A 27315-nucleotide genomic window follows, 5' to 3' on the forward strand; every position below is an offset into this window, starting at 1 on the left:
TAGTGAGACACTGAATGGTGAGACACATGTAGTGAGAGACTGGGTAATGAAACACTGGTTATGAGACTCTAGGTAGTGAGACAGTGAGACACTGGGTAGTGAGACAGTGAGACTCTGGGTAGTGAGACAGTGAGACTCTGGGTAATGAGACAGTGAGACACTGGTTAATGAGACACTGGGTAGTGAGACAGTGAGACTCTGGGTAGTGAGACACTGAGACATTGGGTAGTGAGACAGTGACACTCTGGGTAGTGAGACAGTGAGACTCTGGGTAGTGAGACAGTGAGACTCTGGGTAGTGAGACAGTGAGACACTGGGTAGTGAGACACTGGGTAGTGAGGCAGTGAGACTCTGGGTAATGAGACAGTGAGACACTGGGTAGTGAGACACTGGGTAGTGAGGCAGTGAGACTCTGGGTAGTGAGACAGTGAGACACTGGGTAGTGAGACACTGGGTAGTGAGACAGTGAGACTCTGCGTAGTGAGACACTGGGCAGTAAGACACTGGGTAGTGAGACACTAGGGTAGTGAGACACTGGGTAGTGAGACACTGGGTAGTGAAACACTGGGGTAGTGAGACACTGGGTAGTGAGACACTGGGTAGTGAGACACTAGGGTAGTGAGACACTGGGTAGTGAGACACTGGGGTAGTGAGACACTGGGTAGTGAGACACTGGGTAGTGAGACACTGGGTAGTGAGACACTACGGTAGTGAGACACTGGGTAGTGAGACATTGGGGTAGTGAGACAGTGAGACTCTGGGTAGTGAGACAGTGAGACACTGGGTAGTGAGACAGTGCGACTCTGGGTAGTGAGACACTGGGTAGTGAGGCAGTAAGACTCTGGGTAGTGAGACAGTGAGACACTGGGTAGTGCCACTCTGGGTAGTGAGACACTGGGTAGTGAGGCAGTAAGACTCTGGGTAGTGAGACAGTGAGATTCTGGGTAGTGAGACACTGGTCTGCTGTTGTCTCTGCATATAACATTATTACTCTCATAGCCATGTGTTTGTTTGCGTGTTCACCACAAGTACCGTGTGAGGTTAATGTTGTTTCTTGATTTATTGCGAAAGGTTATCATCTATGTTGGTGTTTGAACACCTCAAAACCACTCTTGTTGTATTGCCAGAAAGGGTGCAAACCTATTGTTACTTTGGAACTGCCAAAAAAAATGGGTCTCATGATACCCATCATTATTTTCATTGTTCTTGTTTCATAACTTTCATACTGGGCACAACAAAATAGAATGCCCCACGGACATCAACTGCTGCTCTCTCCATTCTCATTTCAGTCGTCAACGAGAGCCTGGCCGACACCACCGTCGCCAACACCGCCGCCAACACCGCCGCCAACACCGACGCCGCCAACACCACCACCACCGCCAACACCGCCACCAACATCGCCACCACCAACACCACCACCGCCAACACCACCGCCAACACCACCGCCGCCATCACCGCCGCCAACACCGCTGCCAACACCACCAACGCCGCCAACACCGCCAACGCCGCCGCCAACACCGACGCTGCCAACACCGCCGCCAACACCGCTGCCAACATCACCACCAACACCGCCGCCACCAACACCGCCGCCAACACCGCCAACACCGCCGCCAACACCGCCGCCAACACCGCCACCGCCAACACCGCCACCGCCAACACTGCCACCAACACTGCCACCACCACCGCCACCGCCAACACCGCCAACACCGCCAACACCGCCACCAACACCGCCGCCAACACCACCGCTAACACCGCCAACATCACCGCCAACAGCGCCACCACCAACACCGCCAACAACACCACCAACATCACCACCAACACCACCACCAACACTGCCACCAACACCGCCACCAACACCACCACCAACACTGCCACCAATACTACCACCAACACCGCCGCAAACACCACCGCCAACACCACCACCACCGCCAACACCGCCAACACCGCCACCGCCAACACTGCCACCAACACCACCGCTAACACCGCCACCAACACCACCACTAACACCGCCACCACCACCACCACCACCACCGCCAACACCACCACCAACACTGTCGCCAACACTGCCGCCAACACCACTACCAACACCACCGCCGACACCACCGCCAACACTGCCACCAACACCACCGCTAACACCACCACCACCACCACCACCGCCAACACCGCCACCAACACCGCCACCAACACCGCCACCAACACCACCACCAACACCACCACCAACACCACCAACACCGCCGCCGCCAACACCGCCACCAACACCACCGCCAACGCCGCCGCCGCCAACGGCACCACCAACACCACCGCCAACACTGCCACCAACACTGCCACCAACCCCACCGCCAACACCACCACCACCGCCAACACTGCCAACACTGCCACCACCGCCAACATTGCCACCACCAACACCACCGCCACCAACACCGCCAACGGCACCACCAACACCGCCACCAACAGCACCGCCAACACCACCACCGCCAACACTGCCACCACCAACACCACCGCCAACACCACCGCCAACACTGCCACCACCAACACCACCGCCAACGGCACCACCGCCAACGGCACCACCACCAACACCGCCAACGGCACCACCACCGGTGAGGCTCTGTCGCCGAGTAAGTGCCAGCGACTCATTGTCGACGGGCGGCTTCTCGCATCGACGCCGGGCACACGAACGGGGGCCGGAGGCCGTCTCCGTTTATTGCTACAAACGACGCCCTGTCTCGATCATGGCACCTCCTTTGCCAGTGCCACAATATAACAATAGGGTTTTTCCCCCTCTTTTTTCTGGCAACGGAACTGAAACCTTTTTGCAAGGAATCATGTCACTGCATTAACAACAATACTCGTGGTCTGAATGCAGACAAAAAACACTGATAATATATGTATCATATTTTTTTAAAATAAAAATAAAATTTCATTTTTTTTAAGTATTTTGTATTTTATTTTTTTTATTTTTTTTATTGTTTTTTTTTTAATTTGTTGTTTTTTACGTGACTTTACCGAATAGAGCCAAAGAGTATGGATCCTTGCAGTCGCGAAAGCTTTAAATCTAGAATTTAAATCTCGAATGCATTATATTGTTGGTTCTTTCGGTAAAGTCACGTATAAAGGAAACAATAAAATAATAACAAAAAATATAACAATAAAATTCTCACGACGTTTCGACTGCAACACAAGCAGCAATCATCATCAGGTGTGAAAAGCACAGCAAGAAAAATTGAAAGGATTTTCTTTGCTGTCGTTTTCACACCCGATGGTGATTGCTGCTTTGTGTTGCAGTCGTAAACGTCGTGATAATTTTATCGTTTTATACTTTTTTTATTATTTTATTGTTTCCCTTCTACGTGGTGACTTTACCAGAAGAGCCAAGAATAATAATTTTATTGTTATATATTTTTATTATTTTATTGTTTCCCTTCTACGCGGTGACTTTACCGGAAGAACCAAGAATAATAATTTTATTGTTTTACAATAATTGTATTGTTTTATATTTTTTTATTATTTTATTGTTTCCCTTCTACGTGGTGGTGACTTTACCGGAAGAGCCAAGAATAATAATTTTATTGTTTTACAATAATTCTATCGTTTTATATTTTTATTATTTTAGTGTTTCCCTATCTACGCGGTGGTGACTTTACCGAAAGAACCAAGAATAATAATTTTATTGTTTTACAATAATTGTATTGTTTTATATTTTTATTATTTTATTATTTCCCTTCTACGTGGTGGTGACTTTACCGAAAGAACCAAGAATATGAATCCCTGCAGTCACGAAAGCTTTAAATCAAAATGTAATAACTGCATTGTCCTTGAAACTGATTGGTCCACACCAGAGACGGCTTTCTTTCGAGCCTCGTCTCAAACGGTGTTATGCCAGAAGGACGCCACAAGGTGAACAGCTCATTACTCTGATAGTGGCGTTGTATTTTTAGCTGTTCGCCTTTTTTGGCGTCCTCTGGTCTAACCCCGGTTGAGACGAGGCTCGAAAGGGAGCCGTCTCTGGTTGTGGACCAATCGGTTTCAAGGACAATGCATCGCATATTATCATAGTATGTTTTTTGTTGTTTGTATTTTGACCACAAGTATTGTGGTTAATGCAGTAACATGATTCCTCGCACCAAGGTTTCAGTTTTGTTGCCGGAAGAAAGGGGGAAACCCCTATGATTTTATGAGACATTTACATTTACGTGATATAACCCCCCCAAAAAAACCCCTGTATTATGGATCCTGCAAGGAAATGGTGAAGACTATTTGGCCAAAACGTCCCCCATGCACACTGTAGAACGTGGGATGAGCCCGCCCAATGTTGAGCACTTTCTTGCTCGACCGTCTGGTCGAGCACCAATTGGGTCGAGGCTCAAAAGATAAGCCGTCCCTTGGTGTGGATCAATCAGTTTCAAGGACAATGCCACATATATTATCATAGTATGTTTTTTTTTTCGATTTTAAGCTTTCGTGACTGCAAGGATTCATCTTCTTCGGTTCTTTCGGTAAGGTCACGTAGAATGAGAATGAAATAATTAATTATTAATAATAAAAATAACACAATAAAATTCTCACGAAGTTTCGGCCACAACACAAGTGGCCTTCTTGTGATGAATATAATCTAGGGTGGGATACAGAGCACAGACCGCTATAGTGCGTGAGACGATGCGTAACGCCGGGCCTCAAAAAAGACCGAGTAGCATCGAAAAGCATCCAGCAGCATCCCAGTGCCTCATGTGACGATGACGACGACGACGATAATAATGGCTAGGAGATGTTAACTACCTCGCCTGGTATGCAGGAGGTCGTGGGTTCGATCCCGACCCTGACGATGCCTGCTGCTGCTGTTTATGTAGAGTCTGTGTGTTTCTCTCTCTCATAATCACGGTGGCTATGAGATGTTAACTACCTCGCCTGGTATACAGGAGGTCGTGGGTTCGATCCCGACCCTGACGATGCCTGCTGCTGCTGTTTATGTAGAGTCTGTGTGTTTCTCTCTCTCATAATCACGGTGGCTATGAGATGTTAACTACCTCGCCTGGTATACAGGAGGTCGTAGGTTCGATCCCGACCCTGACGATGCCTGCTGCTGCTGTATATGTGGAGTCTGTGTGTGTCTCTCTCTCATCATCACGGTGGGTAGGAGACGTTAACTACCTCGCCTGGTATACAGGAGGTCGTGGGTTCGATCCCGACCCTGACGATGCCTGCTGCTTCTGTATATGTGGAGTTTGTGTGTGTCTCTCTCATCACCACGGTGGCTAGGAGATGTTAACTACCTCGCCTGGTATGCAGGAGGTCGTGGGTTCGATCCCGACCCTGACGCTGCCTGCTGCTGCTGTATATGTGGAGTCTTTGTGTCTCTCTCTCATCACCACGGTGGCTAAGAGATGTTAACTACCTCGCCTGGTATACAGGAGGCCGTGGGTTCGATCCCGACCCTGACGATGCCTGCTGCTGCTGCTGTATATATGGAGTTTGTGTGTCTCTCTCTCCCGGTGGTCGCGTGGATTTTTCCCCGGGTCTCCTCCGGTTTTTCCCTTCCACATTTAGAATCAACGTCGCTACGCGTTGAGAGGGTTTCCACGCGATGATGACAGCGATGATGATGATGATGATGAAGCCCACTTCATTGAGCTATCATTTGTGAAAGCCAGGTCGCTTCTGATAAAGAGCGACTACACAGCGGCTCGATGGTGTCCTCACCTGGTTAAATATCAACATCGTTTTAGTTTAATCTGTTGCTGCTACTGATATTGTTGTTGTTGTTCAGATACCTCAATGCCGACCACTGCTCCCGCTGTTCTATCGACCGTCGCGAGTTGGGACTGGAGTGAGTCGCCTCTCGCCACGCCTTGAGCCAGAAAGCAAAACCTCGAGAGATGTTAAGAATAAGAAACAGTGACCGTTGTATGTACGCGTGTGTGAGTGTCGATTTAAAGCTTTCGCGACTGCAGGGATTCATCTTCTTGGTTCTTTCGGTAAAGTCGCCACCACGTAGAAGGGGAGTAATAAAATGATACAAATATAAAACATTAATAACATAAAATTCTCACGACGTTTCGGCCACAACGCAAGCAGCCGTCCTCAGGTGAAGAAACAGCTGTCGGGAAGACGGCGCTCCAATGTCGTGAGAATTTCCTTTCATTATGTTTTATATTTTGATTATTTTATTATTTCCCTTCTACTTGACTTTACCGAAAGAACCAAGAAGATGTGTATGTGTGTTGAACCCCTTTCGCACCGGACGTGGCCAAGCATGGCTAATCTGAGGTTCGGGGGAGGGACAACAAACTATGGGTCTTTGTGTGAGTCTATGGGTCTTTGTGTGAGTCTGGGTCTCTGTGTGAGTCTATGAGTCTCTGTGTGAGTCTATGAGTCTCTGTGAGGCTGTAAGCCTCTGTGTGAGTCTATGGATCTCAGTGTGGGGAGTCTAAGGGTATGCCTGAATCTATGGGTCTCTGCGTGAGTCTATGGGTCTCCGCGTGAGTCTATGGGTTTCTGTGTGAGTCTGAGCCTCTGCGTGAGTCTATGGGTCTCTGTGTGAGTCTATGGGTCTCTGTGTGAGTCTACAAGTCTCTGTGTGAGTTTATGGGTCTCTGTGTGAGTCTATGGGTCTCTGCGTGAGTCTATGGGTCTCTGCGTGAGTCTACGAGTCTCTGCGTGAGTCTATGGGTCTCTGTGTGAGTCTATGGGTCTCTGCGTGAGTCTACGAGTTTCTGCGTGAGTCTATGGGTCTTTGTGTGAGTCTATGGGTCTCTGTGTGAGTCTATGGCTATCTGTGTGAGTCTACGAGTCTCTGTGTGAGTCTCCGAGTCTTTGTGTGAGTCTATGGGTCTCTGTGTGAGTCTACGAGTCTCTGTGTGAGTCTCCGAGTCTCTGTGTGAGTCTATGGATCTCTGTGTGAGTCTACTGGTCGATGTGTGAGTCTATGAGTCTCTGCGTGAGTCTACTGGTCTATGTGTGAGTCTATGAGTCTCTGCGTGAGTCTTCGAGTCTATGTGCGAGTCCACGAGTCTCTGTGTGAGTCTATGGGTCTTTCTGTGCATCTATGGGTCTCTGTGTGAGTCTGTGGGTCTCTGTGTGAGTCTGTGGGTCTCTGTGAGTCTATGGGTCTCCGCGTGAGTCTATGGGTCTGTATGTGATAGGCTATGGGTCTGTGTGTGAGTCTACGAGTCTCAGCGTGGGTCTCCGCGTGCGATGTGTGTGCGTTTGAACTTCTCGTCTCGCCGAATCACCGCGCCGCCTCTGTCTCAACCCGCCGACCCCTGATCTCCCCGGACCCCCCCCCCCGCGAACCGTCCACGAAGACCCCCAGGTTCGACTCAGCGGCAGCGGCAGCGCGACGCCGTGCCAGGGCCTCCTGGAGCTGCTCCACGGCGGCTCGTGGGGCACCGTCTGCGGCGAGCGCCTCCCGGCGCTGGCCGACGCCGCCTGCCTTAAGCTTGGCTGCGGCCGCTTGGGCCGCCTGCTCAACGGCAGCGACGCCGGCGGTGGGATCGGCGTGGCGCCCGTGGCGTGGTGGAGCATCTCCTGCGCCCGGTGGCAGCCGGCGCCCACCCACTGCGCTGTGACGTCGGCGGGGGCAGATTGCGGCGGCGGCGGCGGCGGCGGCGCGGCGATCGTCCAGTGCACGGGTGAACGAACGTTGGGGTGGGGGTCGCGGTGGGGGTGGGGGCGTGGGTGGGGGTGGGGTGGGGTTGAGTTTGGTGGAGTGGGTGGCGTGGGTGGGGTGGGTGGGGTGGGTGGGGTTGAGTTTGGTGGAGTGGGTGGGGTGGGTGGGGTGGGTGGGGTTGAGTTTGGTGGAGTGGGTGGGGTAGGATTGGGGTTCATTTTGTTGGGCTAGGGCTGGGGTGGATTGGGTTGCGGTGGGGTTGGGTGGGTGTGGTCGGGTGGGTAGGGTGCAGTGGGGTGGCTAGAGTGGGTAGGGTGTTGTTGGGTGGCTAGGGTGGGTAGGGTGTTGTGGGGTGGCTAGGGTGGGTAGGCTGTTGTGGGGTGGCGAGGGTGGGTAGGGTGGCTGGGATGGGTGTGGTGGGTTTTCTGGGTGGGGTTTGGTGGCTAGGGTTAAGATGTTCGATTTTGCAAGCTTGGACAAAGCTCCAGCAAGCAAGAAGACCACGCCACGATGCACACCCCACATAGCACAGTAGTAGCAGCAGTAGTTAGGCCCTGAGTACAATGACATTGCTGGACCTTGCTCCGCATCTACATCGGCTGTGATAATTCCCACGCGATGATGATGTTGATGCCGATGTTGTTGTCGATGATGGCGATGGGTGATGTTGATGATGTTGTTGATGATGCTGTTGATGATGCTGTTGATGATGTTGATGACGGTGATGATGCTGGCGGGTGTATGTTGGTGATGATGCATACCGATGCTGTTGACGTTGTTGATGATGCTGACGTCGTTGACGCTATTTATTACGTTGGTGCTGATGTTGTTGACGCTATTTATTAATGTTGATGTTGTTGACGCTGCTGCTGCTGCTGCTACTGTTGTCTCCCATCGCCTTCTTTATCCTCCCCACAGGCGCCGTGCTCCGTCTCTCCGGTGACCCTGGCACTTGCTCGGGCTCCGTGCAGTATTTCTCCAACGGCTCTTGGCACGACGTCTGTGCCTCCTCCTCCACTCCCTTCTCCTCCTTCTCCTCCACGTCCTCCTACACCTCTTCCTACCCCTCCACACCTCCCACCACCACCACCACCTCGAACCTCACGGCCGAAAACTCCACGACCACCACCACCTCATCACCCGTCTCCACCTCCTCACCCACCGGCGCCTCCTCCTCGAACCTCACGGCCGAAAACTCCACCACCACCACCGCCACCACCGCCACCACCACCTCATCATCATCCTCCACCTCCTCCACCACCTCCACAACCTCGAACCTCACGGCCGAAAACTCCACCACCACCGCCACCACCACCAACACCACCGCCACCACCCCATCCTCCACCACTACCACCTCCACAACCTCGAACCTCACGGCCGAAAACTCCACCACCACCGCCACCACCTCATCATCCTCCACCTCATCATCCTCCAACTCGAACCTCACGGCTGAAAACTCCACCGCCACCACCACATCATCCTCCACTTCGAACCTCACAGCCGACAACACCACCACCACCAACACCGCCACCACCCCATCCTCCACCACCACCAACACCACCACCACCACCACCACCACCCCATCCTCCACCACTACCACCTCCACAACCTCGAACCTCACGGCCGAAAACTCCACCATCACCGCCACCACCTCATCATCCTCTACCTCATCATCCTCCACCTCGAACCTCACGGCTGAAAACTCCACCACCACCTCCACCACCTCATCATCCTCCACCTCATCATCCTCCACTTCGAACCTCACGGCCGAAAACTCCACCACCACCGCCACCACCACCAACACCACCGCCACCACCACATCATCCTCCACCTCGAACCTCACGGCCGACACCACCACCACCCCATCCTCCACCACCTCCACAACCGCGAACCTCACGGCCGACGTGGTCTGCCGTCTGCTTGGGTGCGGCAGCGGAGCTTGGAGCGTCGTCGACTCCCGACCTTCGATGGCCAACTCCTCGACCTCCTCGTCAGCCCGACCCATTGGGCTCTCCTGTCGGGGTGACGAGAGTAGCGTATTCGACTGCCAACTCGGCGGCCAGGACAAGTGCCCGGGCAGTGGCGCCTTGCACGTGGTGTGCGCAGGTGAATGCCTCAATAGTGGCTCGGACGGTAGCAGCAGCAGCAGCAACACCAGCAAGGTGTGACATTTTGAAACGTTTACGAAAGGAAGAATGGAACGGCATGGGGAGAGGGAGAGATAGAGAGAGAGAGGGGCAGACGTCAAATATACAGCAGCGGCGGGCATCGTCAGCTGTCGGGATCGAACCCACGAACTTCCTTCATACCGTATCTTAGCCACTGTAATGAGAGAGACACACACACAGAGTTCAAATATACAGCAGCGGCAGGCATCATCAGGGTCTGGATCGAACCCACGAACTTCCTGCATACCGTATCTTAGCCACTGGTAATGAGAGAGACACACACACAGACTTCAAATATACAGCGGCAGGCATCATCAGGGTCTGGATCGAACCCACGAACTTCCTGCATACCGTATCTTAGCCACTGTAATGAGAGAGACACACACAGACTTCAAATATACAGCAGCGGGCATCGTCAGCTGTCGGGATCGAACCCACGAACTTCCTGCGTACCGTATCTTAGCCACAGTAATGAGAGAGACACACACACACAGAGTTCAAATATGCAGCGGCAGGCATCATCAGGGTCTGGATCGAACCCACGAACTTCCTGCATACCATATCTTAGCCACTGTAATGAGAGAGACACACACACAGACTTCAAATATACAGCGGCAGGCATCATCAGGGTCTGGATCGAACCCACGAACTTCCTGCGTACCGTATCGTAGCCACTGTAATGAAAGAGACACACACAGAGTTCAAATATACAGCAGCGGCAGGCATCATCAGGGTCTGGATCGAACCCACGAACTTCCTGCATATCATATCTTAGCCACTGTAATGAGAGAGACACACACTGAGTTCAAATATACAGCAGCGGCGGGCATCATCACGGTCTGGATCGAACCCACGAACTTCCTGCGTACCGTATCTTAGCCACTGGTAATGAGAGAGACACACATAGACTTCAAATATACAGCTGCGGCGGGCATCGTCAGGTGTCTGGATCGAACCCACGCTCTCCTGTATACCTGGCGAGGTAGTTAACATCTCCTAGCTACTTACCTGTTGTATGGGAAAAAAGTGAAGCGGTGCATTTGGGAATGGTCGATGATCCTCTGTCATCCATAAGAGAGGAGGTTTTGTTGGGTTAGATCACATGAATATTAATGTTGTGTCGTTAAACTCGCCGCAGCCAATCAGTGACAGGTTTGTCACTTAAACAACACGTGACAATTCGTTACTTAGTTCAGCACGAACCAGTGCGTGTGTGTGTGTGTGTTGGAGAGTAAACCCACTACAATATTTAAAATTAGGAAGGGTTTGTCAAGTAAACAGAACATGACAATAAGTTTCTTAGTTGTTCACTAACCTGTGTGTGTTGGAGAGTAAACCCACTTCAATATTTACAATCAGGAAGGGTTCGTTAAGTAAATAGAACGTGACAATTAGTTTATTAGTTCTTCATTAACCAGTGTGTGTGTAGGAGAGTAAACCCACTTCAATATTTACAATCAGGAAGGGTTTGTCTAGTAAACAGAACGTGACAATTAGTTTCCTAGTCCTTCACTAACCTGTGTGTGTGTGTGTGTTGGAGAGTAAACCCACTACAATATTTACAATCAGGAAGGGTTTGTCAATTAAACAGAACGTGACAATAAGTTTCTTAGTTGTTCACTAACCTGTATGTGTGTGTGTTGGAGAGTAAACCCACTTCAATATTTACAATCAGGAAGGGTTTGTCAAGCAAACAGAATGTGACAATTAGTTTCTTAGTTGTTCACTAACCTGTGTGTGTGTGTGTTGGAGAGTAAACCCACATCAATATTTACAATTAGGAAGGATTTGTCAAGTACACAGAACGTGACAATAAGTTTCTTAGTTGTTCACTAACCTGTGTGTGTTGGAGAGTAAACCCACTTCAATATTTACAATCAGGAAGGGTTCGTTAAGTAAATAGAACGTGACAATTAGTTTATTAGTTCTTCATTAACCAGTGTGTGTAGGAGAGTAAACCCACTACAATATTTACAATCAGGAAGGGTTTGTCAAGTAAACAGAACGTGACAATTAGTTTATTAGTTCTTCACTAACCTGTGTGTTCGTGTTTGAGAGTAAACCCACTACAACATTTACAATCAGGAAGGGTTTGCCAAGTAAACAGAACGTGACAATAAGTTTCTTAGTTCTTCACTAACCTGTGTGTGTGTGTTTGTTGGAGAGTAAACCCACTACAATATTTACAATCAGGAAGGGTTTGTCAAGTAAATAGAACGTGACAATTAGTTCCTTAGTTCTTCACTAACCTGTGTGTGTGTGTTGGAGAGTAAACCCACTTCAATATTTACAATCAGGAAGGGTTTGTCTAGTAAACAGAACGTGACAATTAGTTTCCTAGTCCTTCACTAACCTGTGTGTGTATGTGTGTTGGAGAGTAAACCCACTACAATATTTACAATCAGGAAGGGTTTGTCAATTAAACAGAACGTGACAATAAGTTTCTTAGTTGTTCACTAACCTGTGTGTGTGTGTGTTGGAGAGTAAACCCACTTCAATATTTACAATCAGGAAGGGTTTGTCAAGCAAACAGAATGTGACAATTAGTTTCTTAGTTGTTCACTAACCTGTGTGTGTGTGTTGGAGAGTAAACCCACATCAATATTTACAATTAGGAAGGATTTGTCAAGTACACAGAACGTGACAATAAGTTTCTTAGTTCTCCACTAACCTGTGTGTGTGTGTTGGAGAGTAAACCCACTTCAATATTTACAATCAGGAAGGGTTTGTCAAGTAAACAGAACGTGACAATTAGTTTATTAGTTCTTCACTAACCTGTGTGTGTGTTGGAGAGTAAACCCACTACAATATTTAAAATTAGGAAGGGTTTGTCAAGTAAACAGAACGTGACAATAAGTTTCTTAGTTGTTCACTAACCTGTGTGTGTTGGAGAGTAAACCCACTTCAATATTTACATTCAGGAAGGGTTCGTTAAGTAAATAGAACGTGACAATTAGTTTATTAGTTCTTCATTAACCTGTGTGTGTGTGTTGGAGAGTAAACCCACTTCAATATTTACAATCAGGAAGGGTTTGTCAAGTAAACAGAACGTGACAATTAGTTTATTAGTTCTTCACTAACCTGTGTGTTCGTGTTTGAGAGTAAACCCACTACAACATTTACAATCAGGAAGGGTTTGTCAAGTAAACAGAACGTGACAATAAGTTTCTTAGTTCTTCACTAAACTGTGTGTGTGTGTTTGTTGGAGAGTAAACCCACTACAATATTTACAATTAGGAAGGGTTTGTCAAGTAAATAGAACGTGACAATTAGTTTATTAGTTCTTCATTAACCTGTGTGTGTGTGTTGGAGAGTAAACCCACTTCAATATTTACAATCAGGAAGGGTTTGTCAAGTAAACAGAACGTGACAATTAGTTTATTAGTTCTTCACTAACCTGTGTGTTCGTGTTTGAGAGTAAACCCACTACAACATTTACAATCAGGAAGGGTTTGTCAAGTAAACAGAACGTGACAATAAGTTTCTTAGTTCTTCACTAAACTGTGTGTGTGTGTGTTTGTTGGAGAGTAAACCCACTACAATATTTACAATTAGGAAGGGTTTGTCAAGTAAATAGAACGTGACAATTAGTTTCTTAGTTGTTCACTAACCTGTGTGTGTGTGTGTTGGAGAGTAAACCCACTACAATATTTACAATCAGGAAGGGTTTGTCACGCAAACGTTGACACGACACAACATTTTGTATTTACACGATCTAACCCAAAATCCTCGATTGTCGATCTTGTTAAGTTGTTACATTAACTTAAAACCCACAGCCTTTCACAGCCAGTACAAGGATGCATATTTGTGTGTGTTTGGTAGTAAAGTGATAAGACTGAATGATAAACATTTGGTTATTGTTAAGTTATTAGATTTAAAGCTTTCGTGAATGCAGGGATTCATATTCTTGGTTCTTTCGGTAAAGTCATCACCACGTAGAAGGGAAATAATAAAATAATAAAAATTAAACGTCGTGAGAATTTTAATTGTTTTATATATTTTATTATTTTATTGTTTCCCTTCAACGTGACTTTAGCGAAAGAGCTAAGAATATGAATTACCGCAGTCACGAAAGCTTTAGAATCAAAATTCAACGTACATTGTCGTCGTCATTTTTAAGCGACGAAACCGGTGGGCTTCTCCACGGATCTGGCTGTCGCCTGATGAAGCTGGTTGCAATCACTGGCGAAACGTCGTTACTCGGTTTGTAAACGTTGTCGCTTGGCTCTCGAACACACAACCGGTTATCGCGCTGTGCGAGTAACGACTTGGCCGCATTCTGTTTGCGTGAAAACCCTTATATCCTTAGCTCTTTCGGTAAAGTCACGTTGAAGGGAAACAATAAAATAATAAAATATATATAAAACAATAAAAAATTCAATATATATTTTATTATTTTATTGTTTCCCTTCAACGTGACTTTACCGAAAGAGCTAAGAATATGAATTACTGCAGTTACGAAAGCTTTAAATCAAAATGAAAACCCTTGCTTAGTTGGCGGTGTGGTCGGGTGGTGGCGGGTTTACCGACACATTTATATATTTACACGATATAACCCACCCCCCCCCAAAAAAAAACCTTACATTATGGATATCGGTCACGAAAGCCTACGTGATAAGCTTACTATCTATCGTGTTTGTGCGTAGAACTGTATGTTATAATCTTAGCTCTTTCGGTAAAGTCACGTTGAAGGGAAACAATAAAATAATGAAATATATAATAAAACAATAAAAATTCTCACGAGGTTTCGACCATAACACACACCTGATGACGACCGTTTGTGTTATGGTCGAAACGTCGTGAGAAATGTTTTTGTTTTATATATATTTTATTATTTTATTGTTTCACTTCAACGTGACTTTACCGAAAGAGCTAAGAATATAAATTACTGCAGTCACGAAAGCTTTAAATCAAAATTGAACTGCATGTTGTTGTTGTAACGTCCTTACCCCATGGCCCCTGAACTGGACATCCGTGACAAAAGGGCTTTACAGCTCTTCGGATTCTATAAATGCTCCGATTCTGATCCAAACATCCGATTATGCACTGCCCTCAATGTAGGAGAAGTCGTGAGGCCTGCCCAACACTTTCTTACAGACGTCTCGGCGGTGTGCCATAGACTAGCAGTGGTACGCAGACCCCTAAGGGGTACACAGACCCCTAAGGGGTACACAGACCCCTAAGGGGTACACAGACCCCTAGGGGGTACACAGACCCCTAGGGGGTACACAGACCACTGGGGGTACACAGACCCCTAGGAGGTACACAGACCCCTGGGGGTACACAGACCCCTAGGGGGTACGCAGACCGGAGACCCCTAGGTGTACGCAGACCCCTAGGGCTACACAGACCGGAGACCCCCTAAGGGTACACAGACCCCTAGGGGGTACACAGACCCCCTGGGGTACACAGACCCCTGGGGGTACGCAGACCACTGGGGGTACACAAACCCCTAGGGGTACGCAGACCCCCTGGGGGTACACAGACCCCTGGGGGTACACAGACCCCTAGGTGTGCACAGACCCCTGGGGGTACACAGACCCCTAGGGGTACGCAGACCCCTAGGTGTGCACAGACCCCTGGGGGTACGCAGACCCCTGGGGGTACACAGACCCCCTGGGGAGTACGCAGACCCCCTAGGGGGTACACAGACCCCTGAGGGTACACAGACCCCTGGGGGTACACAGACCCCTAGGGGTACACAGACCCCTGGGGGTACACAGACCCCTAGGGGGTACACAGACCCCTGGGGGTACACAGACCCCTAGGGGTACACAGACCCCCTATAGGGTACGCAGACCCCTGGGGGTACACAAACCCCCTAGGGGGTACACAGACCCCTAGCGAGTACACAGACCCCTAGGGGGTACACAAACCCCTAGGGGTACACAGACCCCTAGGGGTACACAGACCCCTGGGGGTACACAGACCCCTAGGGGGTACACAGACCCCCTGGAGGTACACAGACCCCCTAGGGGGTACACAGACCCCTGGGGGTACACAGACCCCTAGGGGGTACACAGACCCCTGGGGGTACACAGACCCCTGGCGGTACGCAGACCCCTGGGGGTACACAGACCCCTGGGGGTACGCAGACCCCTAGGGGATACGCAGACCCCCTAGAGGGTACGCAGACCCCTGGGGGTACGCAGACCCCTAGGGGGTACACAGACCCCTGGGGGTACACAGACCCCTAGGGGGTACACAGACCCCTGGGGGTACGCAGACCCCTGGGGGTACACAGACCCCTAGGGGTGCACAGACCCCTAGGGGTACACAGACCCCTGGGGGTACACATTACATACGTACAGCACTATACGCTACGCTGCAATACACGACGCTATGAAACACCGCGCTACTATACACGAGGCATTACATTGTAATACACTACACTGGACATCGGTGAAAAAGAGCTTCGAAGCTCATCGCATTCCTCCTGAAAGCCTTAATGAAGGTTCCCATTCTGTGGTCGTTGCTGAAATGGAATGCGCACATCGTTCTGTTTGCTAAAATATATCTATTTTTAAAATCGGTTGCTTCAGGATTTCCGACCGTTGCTACGACGCCTCTGCCGCCGACGACGTCACCGACGACGTCACCGATGACGTCATCGACGACGTCACCGATGATGTCACCGACGACGAGAACGAGTGCTCCTCCGTCGCAAGTGCCCACGAGCTACAATATCCGTGAGTGGATGTTGGTCTTCTATCACCCCCCCCACCCCCGCGGTTAGACACGGTGTGGCTACGTGCAGCGGTGCAATGTACACGCTACACTATACACTACACTATACACTACACTATACACTACAGTATACACTGCACTATACACTACACTACTATAAACTACACTATACACTACACTATACACTACTATACACTACACTATACACTACACTATACACTACACTATACACTACACCACTATAAACTACACTACTATACACTACTATACACTACACTATACACTACACTATACACTACACTACACCTTACACTATACACTACACTATACACTACACTATACACTACACTATACGCTACACTACACCACTATACACTACTATACACTACACTATACACTACACTATACACTACTCTATACACTACACTACACACTACACCACTATAAACTACACTACTATACACTATACATTACACTTTACATTACACTATACACAACACTGTACACTACACTACACACTACACTATACAATATACTACTATATACTACACTATACACTACACTATACACTACACTATACATTACACTATACACTACACTACACACTACACCACTATAAACTACACTACTATACACTACACTATACACTACACTATACACTACACTTTACACTACACTATACACAACACTGTACACTACACTCCACACTACACTATACAATATACTACTATACACTACACTCTACACTACTATACACTACACTATACACTACACTATACACTGCACTATACACTAAGCTACGAATACCACTATACACTACACTATACACTACACTATACACTACTATACACTACACACTATACACTAAACTATACACTACTATACACTACACTATACACTACACCACTATACACTACTATACACTACACTATACACTACACTACTATACACTACACTATACACAACTATACACTACACTGTACACTACTATACACTACACTATACACTACACTGTACACTACTATACACTACACTATACACTACTACACTATACACTACACACTACACTATACACTACACTATACACTGCATTATACACTACTATACACTACACTATACACTACATTATACACTTCACTAAACACTACACTATACACTACACTATACAGTGAGGGAAAAAAGTATTTGATCCCCTGCTGATTTTGTACGTTTGCCCACTGACAAAGAAATGATCAGTCTATCATTTTAATGGGAGGTTAATTTGAACAGTGAGAGGCAGAATAACAACAAATACATCCAGAAAAATGCATGTCAATAATGTTATAAATTCATTTGCATTTTATTGAGGGAAAAAAGTATTTGACCCCATCTCAAGCAGAACAATTTCTGGCTCCCAGGTGTCTTTTATACTGGTAACGAGCTGAGATTAGGAGCACACTCTTAAAGGGAGTGCTCCTAATCTCAGCTTGTTACCTGTATAAAATACACCTGACCCCAGAATCAATCAGTCAATCAGATTCCAAACTCTCTACCATGGCCAAGACCAAAGAGCTCTCCATGGATGTCAGGGACAAGATTGTAGACCTACACAAGGCTGGAATGGGCTACAAGACCATTGCCAAGCAGCTTGGTGTTAAGGTGACAACAGTTGGTGCGATTGTTCGCAAATGGAAGAAACACAAAAGAACTGTCAATCAACCTCGGCCTTGTGCTCCATGCAAGATCTCACCTCGTGGAGTTGCAATGATCATGAGAACGGTGAGGAATCAGCCCAGAACTACAAGGGAGGATCTTGTCAATGATCGCAAGGCAGCTGGGACCATAGTTACCAAGAAAACAATTGGTAACACACTACGCCGTGAAGGACTGAAATCCTGCAGCGCCCGCAAGGTCCCCCTGCTCAAGAAAGCACATATACATGCCCGTCTGAAGTTTGCCAATGAACATCTGAATGATTCAGAGAACACCTGGGTGAGAGTGTTGTGGTCAGATGAGACCAAAATGGAGCTCTTTGGCATCAACTCAACTCGCTGTGTTTGGAGGAGGAGGAGGAATGCTGCCTATGACCCCAAGAACACCATCCCCACCGTCAAACATGGAGGTGGAAACATTATGCTTTGGGGGTGTTTTTCTGCTAAGGGGACAGGACAACTTCACCGCATTAAAGGGACGATGGACGGGGCCATGTACCATCAAATCTTGGGTGAGAACCTCCTTCACTCAGCCAGGGCATTGAAAACAGTCGTGGATGGGTATTCCAGCATGACAATGGCCAAGGCAACCAAGGAATGGCTCAAGAAGAAGCACATTAAGGTCCTGGAGTGGCCTAGCAAGTCTCCAGACCTTAATCCCATGGAAAATCTGTGGAGGGAGCTGAAGGTTCGAGTTGCCAAACGTCAGCCTCGAAACTTTAATGACTTGGAGAAGATCTGCAAAGAGGAGTGGGACAAAATCCCTCCTGAGATGTGTGCAAACCTGGTGGCCAACTACAAGAAACGTCTGACCCCTGTGATTGCCAACACGGGTTTTGCCACCAAGTACTAAGTCATGTTTTGCAGAGGGGTCAAATACTTAATTCCCTCATTAAAATGCGAATCAATTTGTAACATTTTTGACATGCGTTTTTCTGGATTTTGTTGTTGTTATTCTGTCTCTATGCCTATCTCTCTCTGTCTCTCTCTGCCTCTCTCTCTGTGCCTCTCTGTTTCTCTGTCTCTCTCTGTCTCTCTCTCTATCTCTCTGTCTCTCTGTGTCTCTCTGTCTCTCTGTGTCTCTCTGTCTCTCTGTGTCTCTGTCTCTCTCTTTGTCTCTCTCTCTTTATCTCTCTATCTCTCTGTGTCTCTCTGTCTCTCTGTGTGTGTCTCTCTCTGTATCTCTCTGTCTCTCTGTGTCTCTCTGTCTCTCTGCGTCTCTCTGTCTCTCTTAGTCTCTCTCTATCTCTGTGTCTATCTCTGTCTCTCTGTGTCTCTCTGTCTCTCTGTGTCTCTCTCTATCTTTGCGTCTCTCTGTGTGTCTCTCTCTCTGTGTCTTTCTGTCTCTCTGTGTATCTCTCTGTCTCTATCTCTCTGTGTCTCTGTGTCTCTCTGTCTCTCTATGTCTCTCTCTGTCTCTCTGCGTCTGTCTCTGTCTCGGCAGCGTTCTCCGGCACGAGCGGAAACTTCTGCTCCCCGGGGTTCACGGACAACACGACCTCACGGGAGGTCATCTTCACCATCACCACCGGCTACTCCTTCATCATCAAACTTCGCTTCGTTAGCACGAGGTGGGTGCTCACCCACACTCGTCACCCACTCTCACCCACGCCCTCACCCACACCCTCACCCACGCTCACCCATACCCTCATCCACGTTCACCCACGCTCACCCACACCCTCACCCACACTCAACAACAACCACCATTCGCCACTAAGTGGTGGTGATGTCACCACGACTCTTGTGCCAGGCCATGTGCACGTTGGGGCCACGTGAAGTGTCGAACGCCCGCTGGCAGGAGGTCACGGGGCAGACCCAAGTGCCACGGGTTGACTGACTGAGATAACTGAGATGACTGGCTGATGCACCACCTGTGCCCCCTACTGTGCCAACTTGCTGTGCTTCAGCCAACTGGCGCTCCGCTCGTTGTTGTGAGCGTCGCTGCTCCGCCCTCCGTTGTTGTTGGAGGGCGACTACCTCCAACTGCCCAGTAGCGTCTTTCACGAGCCTCCTCCACTGAGGCCGATCTTGACACTGCCGGTACCAGTCATCGGCAAGTCCACTCAGCTCCACGTCCTCCTGTACCACATCACTCCATCTCTTCTCTAGCCCGTGCCGCGCCCATTTAGCCCCCTCGATCCGGCCGAACAAAAGATGTTTAGGCATGCGGTGGCTGGGCATGCGGGCTACATGACCCAGCCAACGCAGCGTTGCCTGCCAGAGGAGCTCGCCGATGGGACTTTGTCCAGATTTTTCAAGGATTTGTGAGCTCCTCACACAATCCAGCATGGTTAAACTCAGGATGGATTGTAGGCAGGCCAGCCTAAATGTTTCTAACTGGCGAAGATGTTCCATTAGGGGGGTCCACGTATCGCATGCGTAGAGAAGAGAAGGAATGACCGTGGCAGAGAAGACCTGAAGCTTCATGCGGAGCGACAGACCAGGTAGCTTCCACACAGCGTTACGCAACTGATCAAAAGATATTGCCGCTCGACTGATTCGGAGTGAGACCTCTGCTGTTAAACTGGAGCCAGTCATAAGCACACTGCCCAGGTATGGGAAACTCTCCACTCTCTCCACAACTCCCCTATCACCAATTGGGAGTTGTGGGGGTGGAGTGTCCGATGGTACAAAATACCCAGGCAGGTGCTTAGTTTTGGTGGGGCTGATGGTAAGTCCCCACCTCTTAGTGGCAAGCTCCAGGTTTAGCAGCAGCGCCTCCAACTCCTCCTCTGAGTGAGCAGCAATTAGCAGATCATCGGCATACATAACGTGATTGAGCAATAGGGAGCAGCCATCCTTTGACCGCACCCGGGCATCAATCAACCTCCCATTGTATCTGCATCAGATGGAAATTCATCCGCTACAGCTTTGAAGGCTTCACGAACTACGTGGTCGAAATAAATGTTAAATAATGTGGGAGCCAGAGGACATCCCTGTCGCACCCCAACGTGTACAGGGAATGGCTCCGACTCCCGTCCACGTAGTTTTACCTGGGCCCGCTCACCATCATGAAGGTCCTTAATGATCGTGAGCAGCAGGTCAGGGACTCCAAAAGCACGAAGAACAACCCAGAGCCCAGTCCTACTCATGGTATCATAGGCCTTGACAAGGTCAATAAAGCATAGATGTAGGTCTTGTTGGAATTCCCTACAACTCTGCTGTAGCAGACGGACATAAAATATGGCATCTGTGCAGGACCGCCCTTTCCTGAAACCGCATTGGGGCTCCGCAAGCCTCTCCTCAGCGTGCCTGGCGAGGCGATGTTGAATAATCCTTGCCAGGACCTTTCCCGGCACACTGAGGAGTGAGATGCCCCTGTAGTTGTTACAGTCTGTGCGGTCCCCCTTCTTAAAGAGAGTGACCACCAGGGCATCCTTCCAATCCTGCGGAACCCGTCCAGTAGGTCCAGACTGTTGTTATGATGTCATGTAGGGCAGTCTGTGCACAAACGCCACCCTCCCTCAGCATTTTGCTTGGGAGATCATCTCTGCCCGTTGCCTTTCCTGGTCTCAGACTCTGGATCTCCTTCAGTACTTCCTCAAAAGATGGCACCTCAGCCAGCCACTCACAGGGGGTGACTTTTTCCTCCAATATTTGAGGCACCGCAGCCTCGACAGGGTCATCCCCACTTTGTCCCACGTTGTTTTCCAGGCTGAGAGATTTCTTCTCCCCCAGGACCTCACAGAAATGCTCAGCAAATCTTCAAACCTGTTCCTGGGGGTCAGAGATTGGATCACCGTTCCTTCCCCTAATGATGGTAATAGGCGTGGCGTTGCAGGTTACTTTTTTGATGAAATTAAAGAGCGATTGTTCACCCATACCTTCACCCACACTCACCCACGCTCACCCACACCCTCACCCACGCTCACCCACACTCACCCACACCCTCACTCACGCTCCTCACCCATAACCTCACCCACGCTCACCCACGCTCACCTACACTCACCCACACCCTCACCCACACTCACCTACACCCTCAACCATACTCATCCACGCTCCTCACCCACCCCCTCACCCATGCTCCTCACCCATAACCTCACCCACACTCACACTCACCCACGCTCACCCACACTCACCCACACCAAAACCCACACCCTCACCCATGCTCCTCACACATAACCTCACCCACGCTCACCCACCCCCTCAGCCACGCTCACCCACACCAAAACCCACACCCTCACCCATGCTCCTCACCCATAACCTCACCCACGCTCACCCACACCCTCAGCCACGCTCACCCACACCCTTACCCACGCTCACCTTCACCCATGCTCACCCTCACCCATGCTCCTCACCCACACTCACCCACACTCACCCACGCTCATCACCCACTCAGCAGCCCCGAGATAAACGAAACCTGCAATTTGTATGTTCACCAGCAGGGTAAGACACCCACCCCACACCACCCCTGCTGCTCTGTAGGAATTATGAGTGCATCGATTAATTATGAGTGAACGATTAGTTATTATTGAATGATGAGTGAATGATGAGTGATGAGTGAATGATGAGTAAATGATGAGTGATGAGTGAATGATGATTTAATGCTGAGGGAATCGACGAATTATTAGTGAATCGATGAATCATGAGTGAATCTATTAATTATGTAGATGTATAATTAATGCATAGAGACCCACAGACATAAGTGAAAATGCATAGAGACGCACAGAGACTCATAGAGACACACAGAGACTCATCGATTCCCATATAGATGCATAGAGACCCACAGACATAAGTGAAAATGCATAGAGACGCACAGAGACTCATCGATTCCCATATAGATGCATAGAGACCCAAATACATGAGTGAAAATGCATAGAGACGCACAGAGACTCATAGAGACACACAGAGACGCATAGAGACCCATATAGATGCATAGAGACCCATAGACATGAGTGAAAATGCATAGAGACGCACAGAGACTCATAGAGACACACAGAGACGCATAGAGACCCATATAGATGCATAGAGACCCACAGACATAAGTGAAAATGCATAGAGACGCACAGAGACTCATAGAGACACACAGAGACACATAGAGACCCATACAGACGCATAGAGACCCACAGACATAAGTGTAAATGCATAGAGACACACAGAGACTCATAGAGACACACAGAGACGGATAGAGACACACAGAGACTCATAGAGACACACAGAGACGCATAGAGACCCATATAGATGCATAAAGACCCACAGACATAAGTGAAAATGCATAGAGACGCACAGAGACTCATAGAGACACATAGAGACGCATAGAGACCCATAGAGACGCATAGAGGCCCATAGAGATGCGTAGAGACCCATAGAGATGCATAGAGACCCACAGAGATACATAGAGACCCATAGAAATACGTAGATACCCATATAGATACAAATATAGAGACACATAGATATACATAGAGACCCATGAAGACCCAGACACTCATAGAGACTCATATAGATCCATTGAGATACATAGAGACCCATAGAGACCCATAGATATACATAGAGACCCATATAGATCCATAGAGACCCATAGAGATACGTAGCTACACATAGAGATACAAAGAGAGCCATATATATGCATATAGACCCATAGAGACGCATAGAGATGCATAGAGATGCATAGAGACCCATAAATATACATAGAGATCCATAGAGATAGATAGAGACCCATATATATACATAGAGACCCATAGAGACCCATAGAGATACATAGAGATCCATTGAGATACATAGAGACCCATAGAGACCCATAGATATACATAGAGACCCATAGAGATACATAGAGATCCATTGAGATACATAGAGACCCATAGGGACACATAGATATTCATAGAGATCCATTGAGATACATAGAGATCCATAGAGATACATAGAGACCCATAGAGACCCATATAGATCCATTGAGCTAGATATAGACCAATAGAGACTCATAGAGACGCATAGAGACCCATACACACCCATAGATATTCATGGAGACCCATAGATATACATAGAGATCCATAGATATACATAGAGCCCCATAGATATACATAGAGACCCATAGATTTACATAGAGACCCATAGAGACCCATAGAGATCCATTGAGATACATAGAGACCAATAGAGACCCATAGAGACGCATAGAGACCCATACAGACCCATATATATTCATAGAGACCCATAGATATACATAGAGATCCATATATATACATAGAGCCCCATATATATGCATAGAGATGCATTGAGATACGTAGAGACCCATAGAGATACATAGAGTCCCATAGAGACCCATAGATATACATAGAGATGCATTGAGATACATAGAGACCCATAGAGATACATAGAGACCAATAGAGACCCATATAGATGCATAGAGACCCATAGAAACGCATAGAGACCCATACTGACCCATAGATGATGATGAGAGAGAGACGCAGACTCCAAATATACAGCAGCAGCAGCAGGCATCTTCAGGGTCGGGATGGAACCCACGACCTCCTGCATACCAGGCGAGGTAGTTAACATCTCCTAGCCACCGTGATGATGAGAGAGACACAGACTCTACATATACCTCCTGTATACCAGGCGAGGTAGTTAACATCTCCTAGCCACCGTGATGATGAGAGAGACACGCAAACTCCAAATATACAGCAGCAGGTGTTAGGGTCGGGATGGAATCCACGACCTCCTGTAGACCAGGCGAGGTAGTTAACATCTCCTAGCCACCGTGATGATGAGAGAGACACAGACTCCACATAGACCTCCTGTAGACCAGGCGAAGTAGTTAACATCTCCTAGCCACCGTGATGATAAGAGAGAGAGAGACGCAGACTCCAAATATATAGCAGCAACAGGCATCGTTAGGGTCGGGATGGAATCCACGACCTCCTGTATACCAGGCGAGGTAGTTAACATCTCCTAGCCACCGTGATGATGAGAGAGAGACACAGACTCCACATAGACCTCCTGTACACCAGTCGAGGTAGTTAACATCTCCTAGCCACCGTGATGATGATGAGAGAGAGAGACACGCAGACTCCAAATATACAGCATCAGGCATTGTCAGGGTCGGGATGGAACCCACGACCTCCTGTATACCACGCGAGGTAGTCAACATCTCCTAGCCACCGTGATGATGAGAGAGACACGCAAACTCCAAATATACAGCAGCAGGTGTTAGGGTCGGGATGGAACCCACGACCTCCTGTAAACCAGGCGAGGTAGTTAACATCTCCTAGCCACCGTGATGATGAGAGAGACACAGACTCCACGTAGACCTCCTGTATACCAGGCGAGGTAGTTAACATCTCCTAGCCACCGTGATGATAAGAGAGAGAGAGAGAGACGCAGACTCCAAATATATAGCAGCAACAGGCATCGTTAGGGTCGGGATGGAATCCACGACCTCCTGTATACCAGGCGAGGTAGTTAACATCTCCTAGCCACCGTGATGATGAGAGAGAGACACAGACTCCACATAGACCTCCTGTACACCAGTCGAGGTAGTTAACATCTCCTAGCCACCGTGATGATGATGAGAGAGAGAGACACGCAGACTCCAAATATACAGCATCAGGCATTGTCAGGGTCGGGATGGAACCCACGACCTCCTGTATACCACGCGAGGTAGTCAACATCTCCTAGCCACCGTGATGATGAGAGAGACACGCAAACTCCAAATATACAGCAGCAGGTGTTAGGGTCGGGATGGAACCCACGACCTCCTGTAAACCAGGCGAGGTAGTTAACATCTCCTAGCCACCGTGATGATGAGAGAGACACAGACTCCACGTAGACCTCCTGTATACCAGGCGAGGTAGTTAACATCTCCTAGCCACCGTGATGATAAGAGAGAGACGCAGACTCCAAATATATAGCATCAGCAGGCATCGTTAGGGTCGGGATGGAATCCACGACCTCCTGTATACCAGGCGAGGTAGTTAACATCTCCTAGCCACCGTGATGATGAGAGAGAGAGACACAGACTCCACATAGACCTCCTGTATACCAGTCGAGGAAGTTAACATCTCCTAGCCACCGTGATGATGATGAGAGAGAGAGACACGCAGACTCCAAATATACAGCAGCAGGCATTGTCAGGGTCGGGATGGAACCCACGACCTCCTGTATACCAGGCGAGGTAGTCAACATCTCCTAGCCACCGTGATGATGATGAGAGAGAGAGACACATACTCCACATATACAGCAGCAGCAGGCATCGTCAGGGTCGGAATCGAACCCACGACCTCCTGCATACCAGGCGAGGTAGTTGACATCTCCTAGCCACCGTGATGATGATGAGAGAGAGACACAGACTCCACATAGACCTCCTGTAGACCAGGCGAGGTAGTCAACATCTCCTAGCCACCGTGATGATGAGAGAGAGAGAGACACGCAAACTCCAAATATACAGAAGCAGGTTTTAGGGTCAGGATGGAACCCACGACCTCATGTAGACCAGGCGAGGTAGTTAACATCTCCTAGCCACCGTGATGATGAGAGAGACACAGACTCCACGTAGACCTCCTGTATACCAGGCGAGGTAGTTAACATCTCCTAGCCACCGTGATGATAAGAGAGAGAGAGACGCAGACTCCAAATATATAGCATCAGCAGGCATCGTTAGGGTCGGGATGGAATCCACGACCTCCTGTATACCAGGCGAGGTAGTTAACATCTCCTAGCCACCGTGATGATGATGAGAGAGAGAAACAGACTCCACATAGACCTCCTGTACACCAGTCGAGGAAGTTAACATCTCCTAGCCACCGTGATGATGAGAGAGAGAGAGACACGCAGACTCCAAATATACAGCAGCAGGCATTGTCAGGGTCGGGATGGAACCCACGACCTCCTGTATACCAGGCGAGGTAGTCAACATCTCCTAGCCACCGTGATGATGATGAGAGAGAGAGACACAGACTCCACATAGACCTCCTGTAGACCAGGCGAGGTAGTTAACATCTCCTAGCTACCGTGATGATGAGAGAGAGAGAGACGCAGACTCCAAATATACAGCAGCAGCAGGCATCGTCAGGGTCTGGATGGAACCCACGACCTCCTGTACACCGGGCGAGGTAGTGAACATCTCCTCGCCACCGTATATCTCTCTCTCCACGTGGTCGCGTTGAATTTTTTCCAGGTCCTCCGGTTTTTCACTCCACAATCAACGTCAGTGAGTGAGTGGATGAGTGAGTAG

The 27315-nt window shown here is 48.7% G+C and overlaps 1 protein-coding gene across 1 annotated transcript; it reads left to right on the forward strand.

Annotated features, from left to right (window-relative positions):
* Positions 1-1001: 1001 nt before the first annotated feature.
* Positions 1002-6429, forward strand: LOC142922747 (uncharacterized). The gene is made up of 3 exons (XM_076063585.1): positions 1002-1005; positions 1290-2597; positions 5762-6429. Exons 1-3 carry the CDS (start codon positions 1002-1004, stop codon positions 5845-5847), a joined length of 1398 nt encoding a protein of 465 aa, XP_075919700.1. The 3' UTR covers positions 5848-6429.
* Positions 6430-27315: the final 20886 nt, after the last annotated feature.

This window comes from Petromyzon marinus, unplaced genomic scaffold (assembly GCF_048934315.1).
Source record: "Petromyzon marinus isolate PM22_M1 ecotype Great Lakes invasive population unplaced genomic scaffold, UKy_Petmar_22M1.pri1.0 PM_Scaffold_16, whole genome shotgun sequence".
Classification (NCBI taxonomy): domain Eukaryota; kingdom Metazoa; phylum Chordata; class Hyperoartia; order Petromyzontiformes; family Petromyzontidae; genus Petromyzon; species Petromyzon marinus.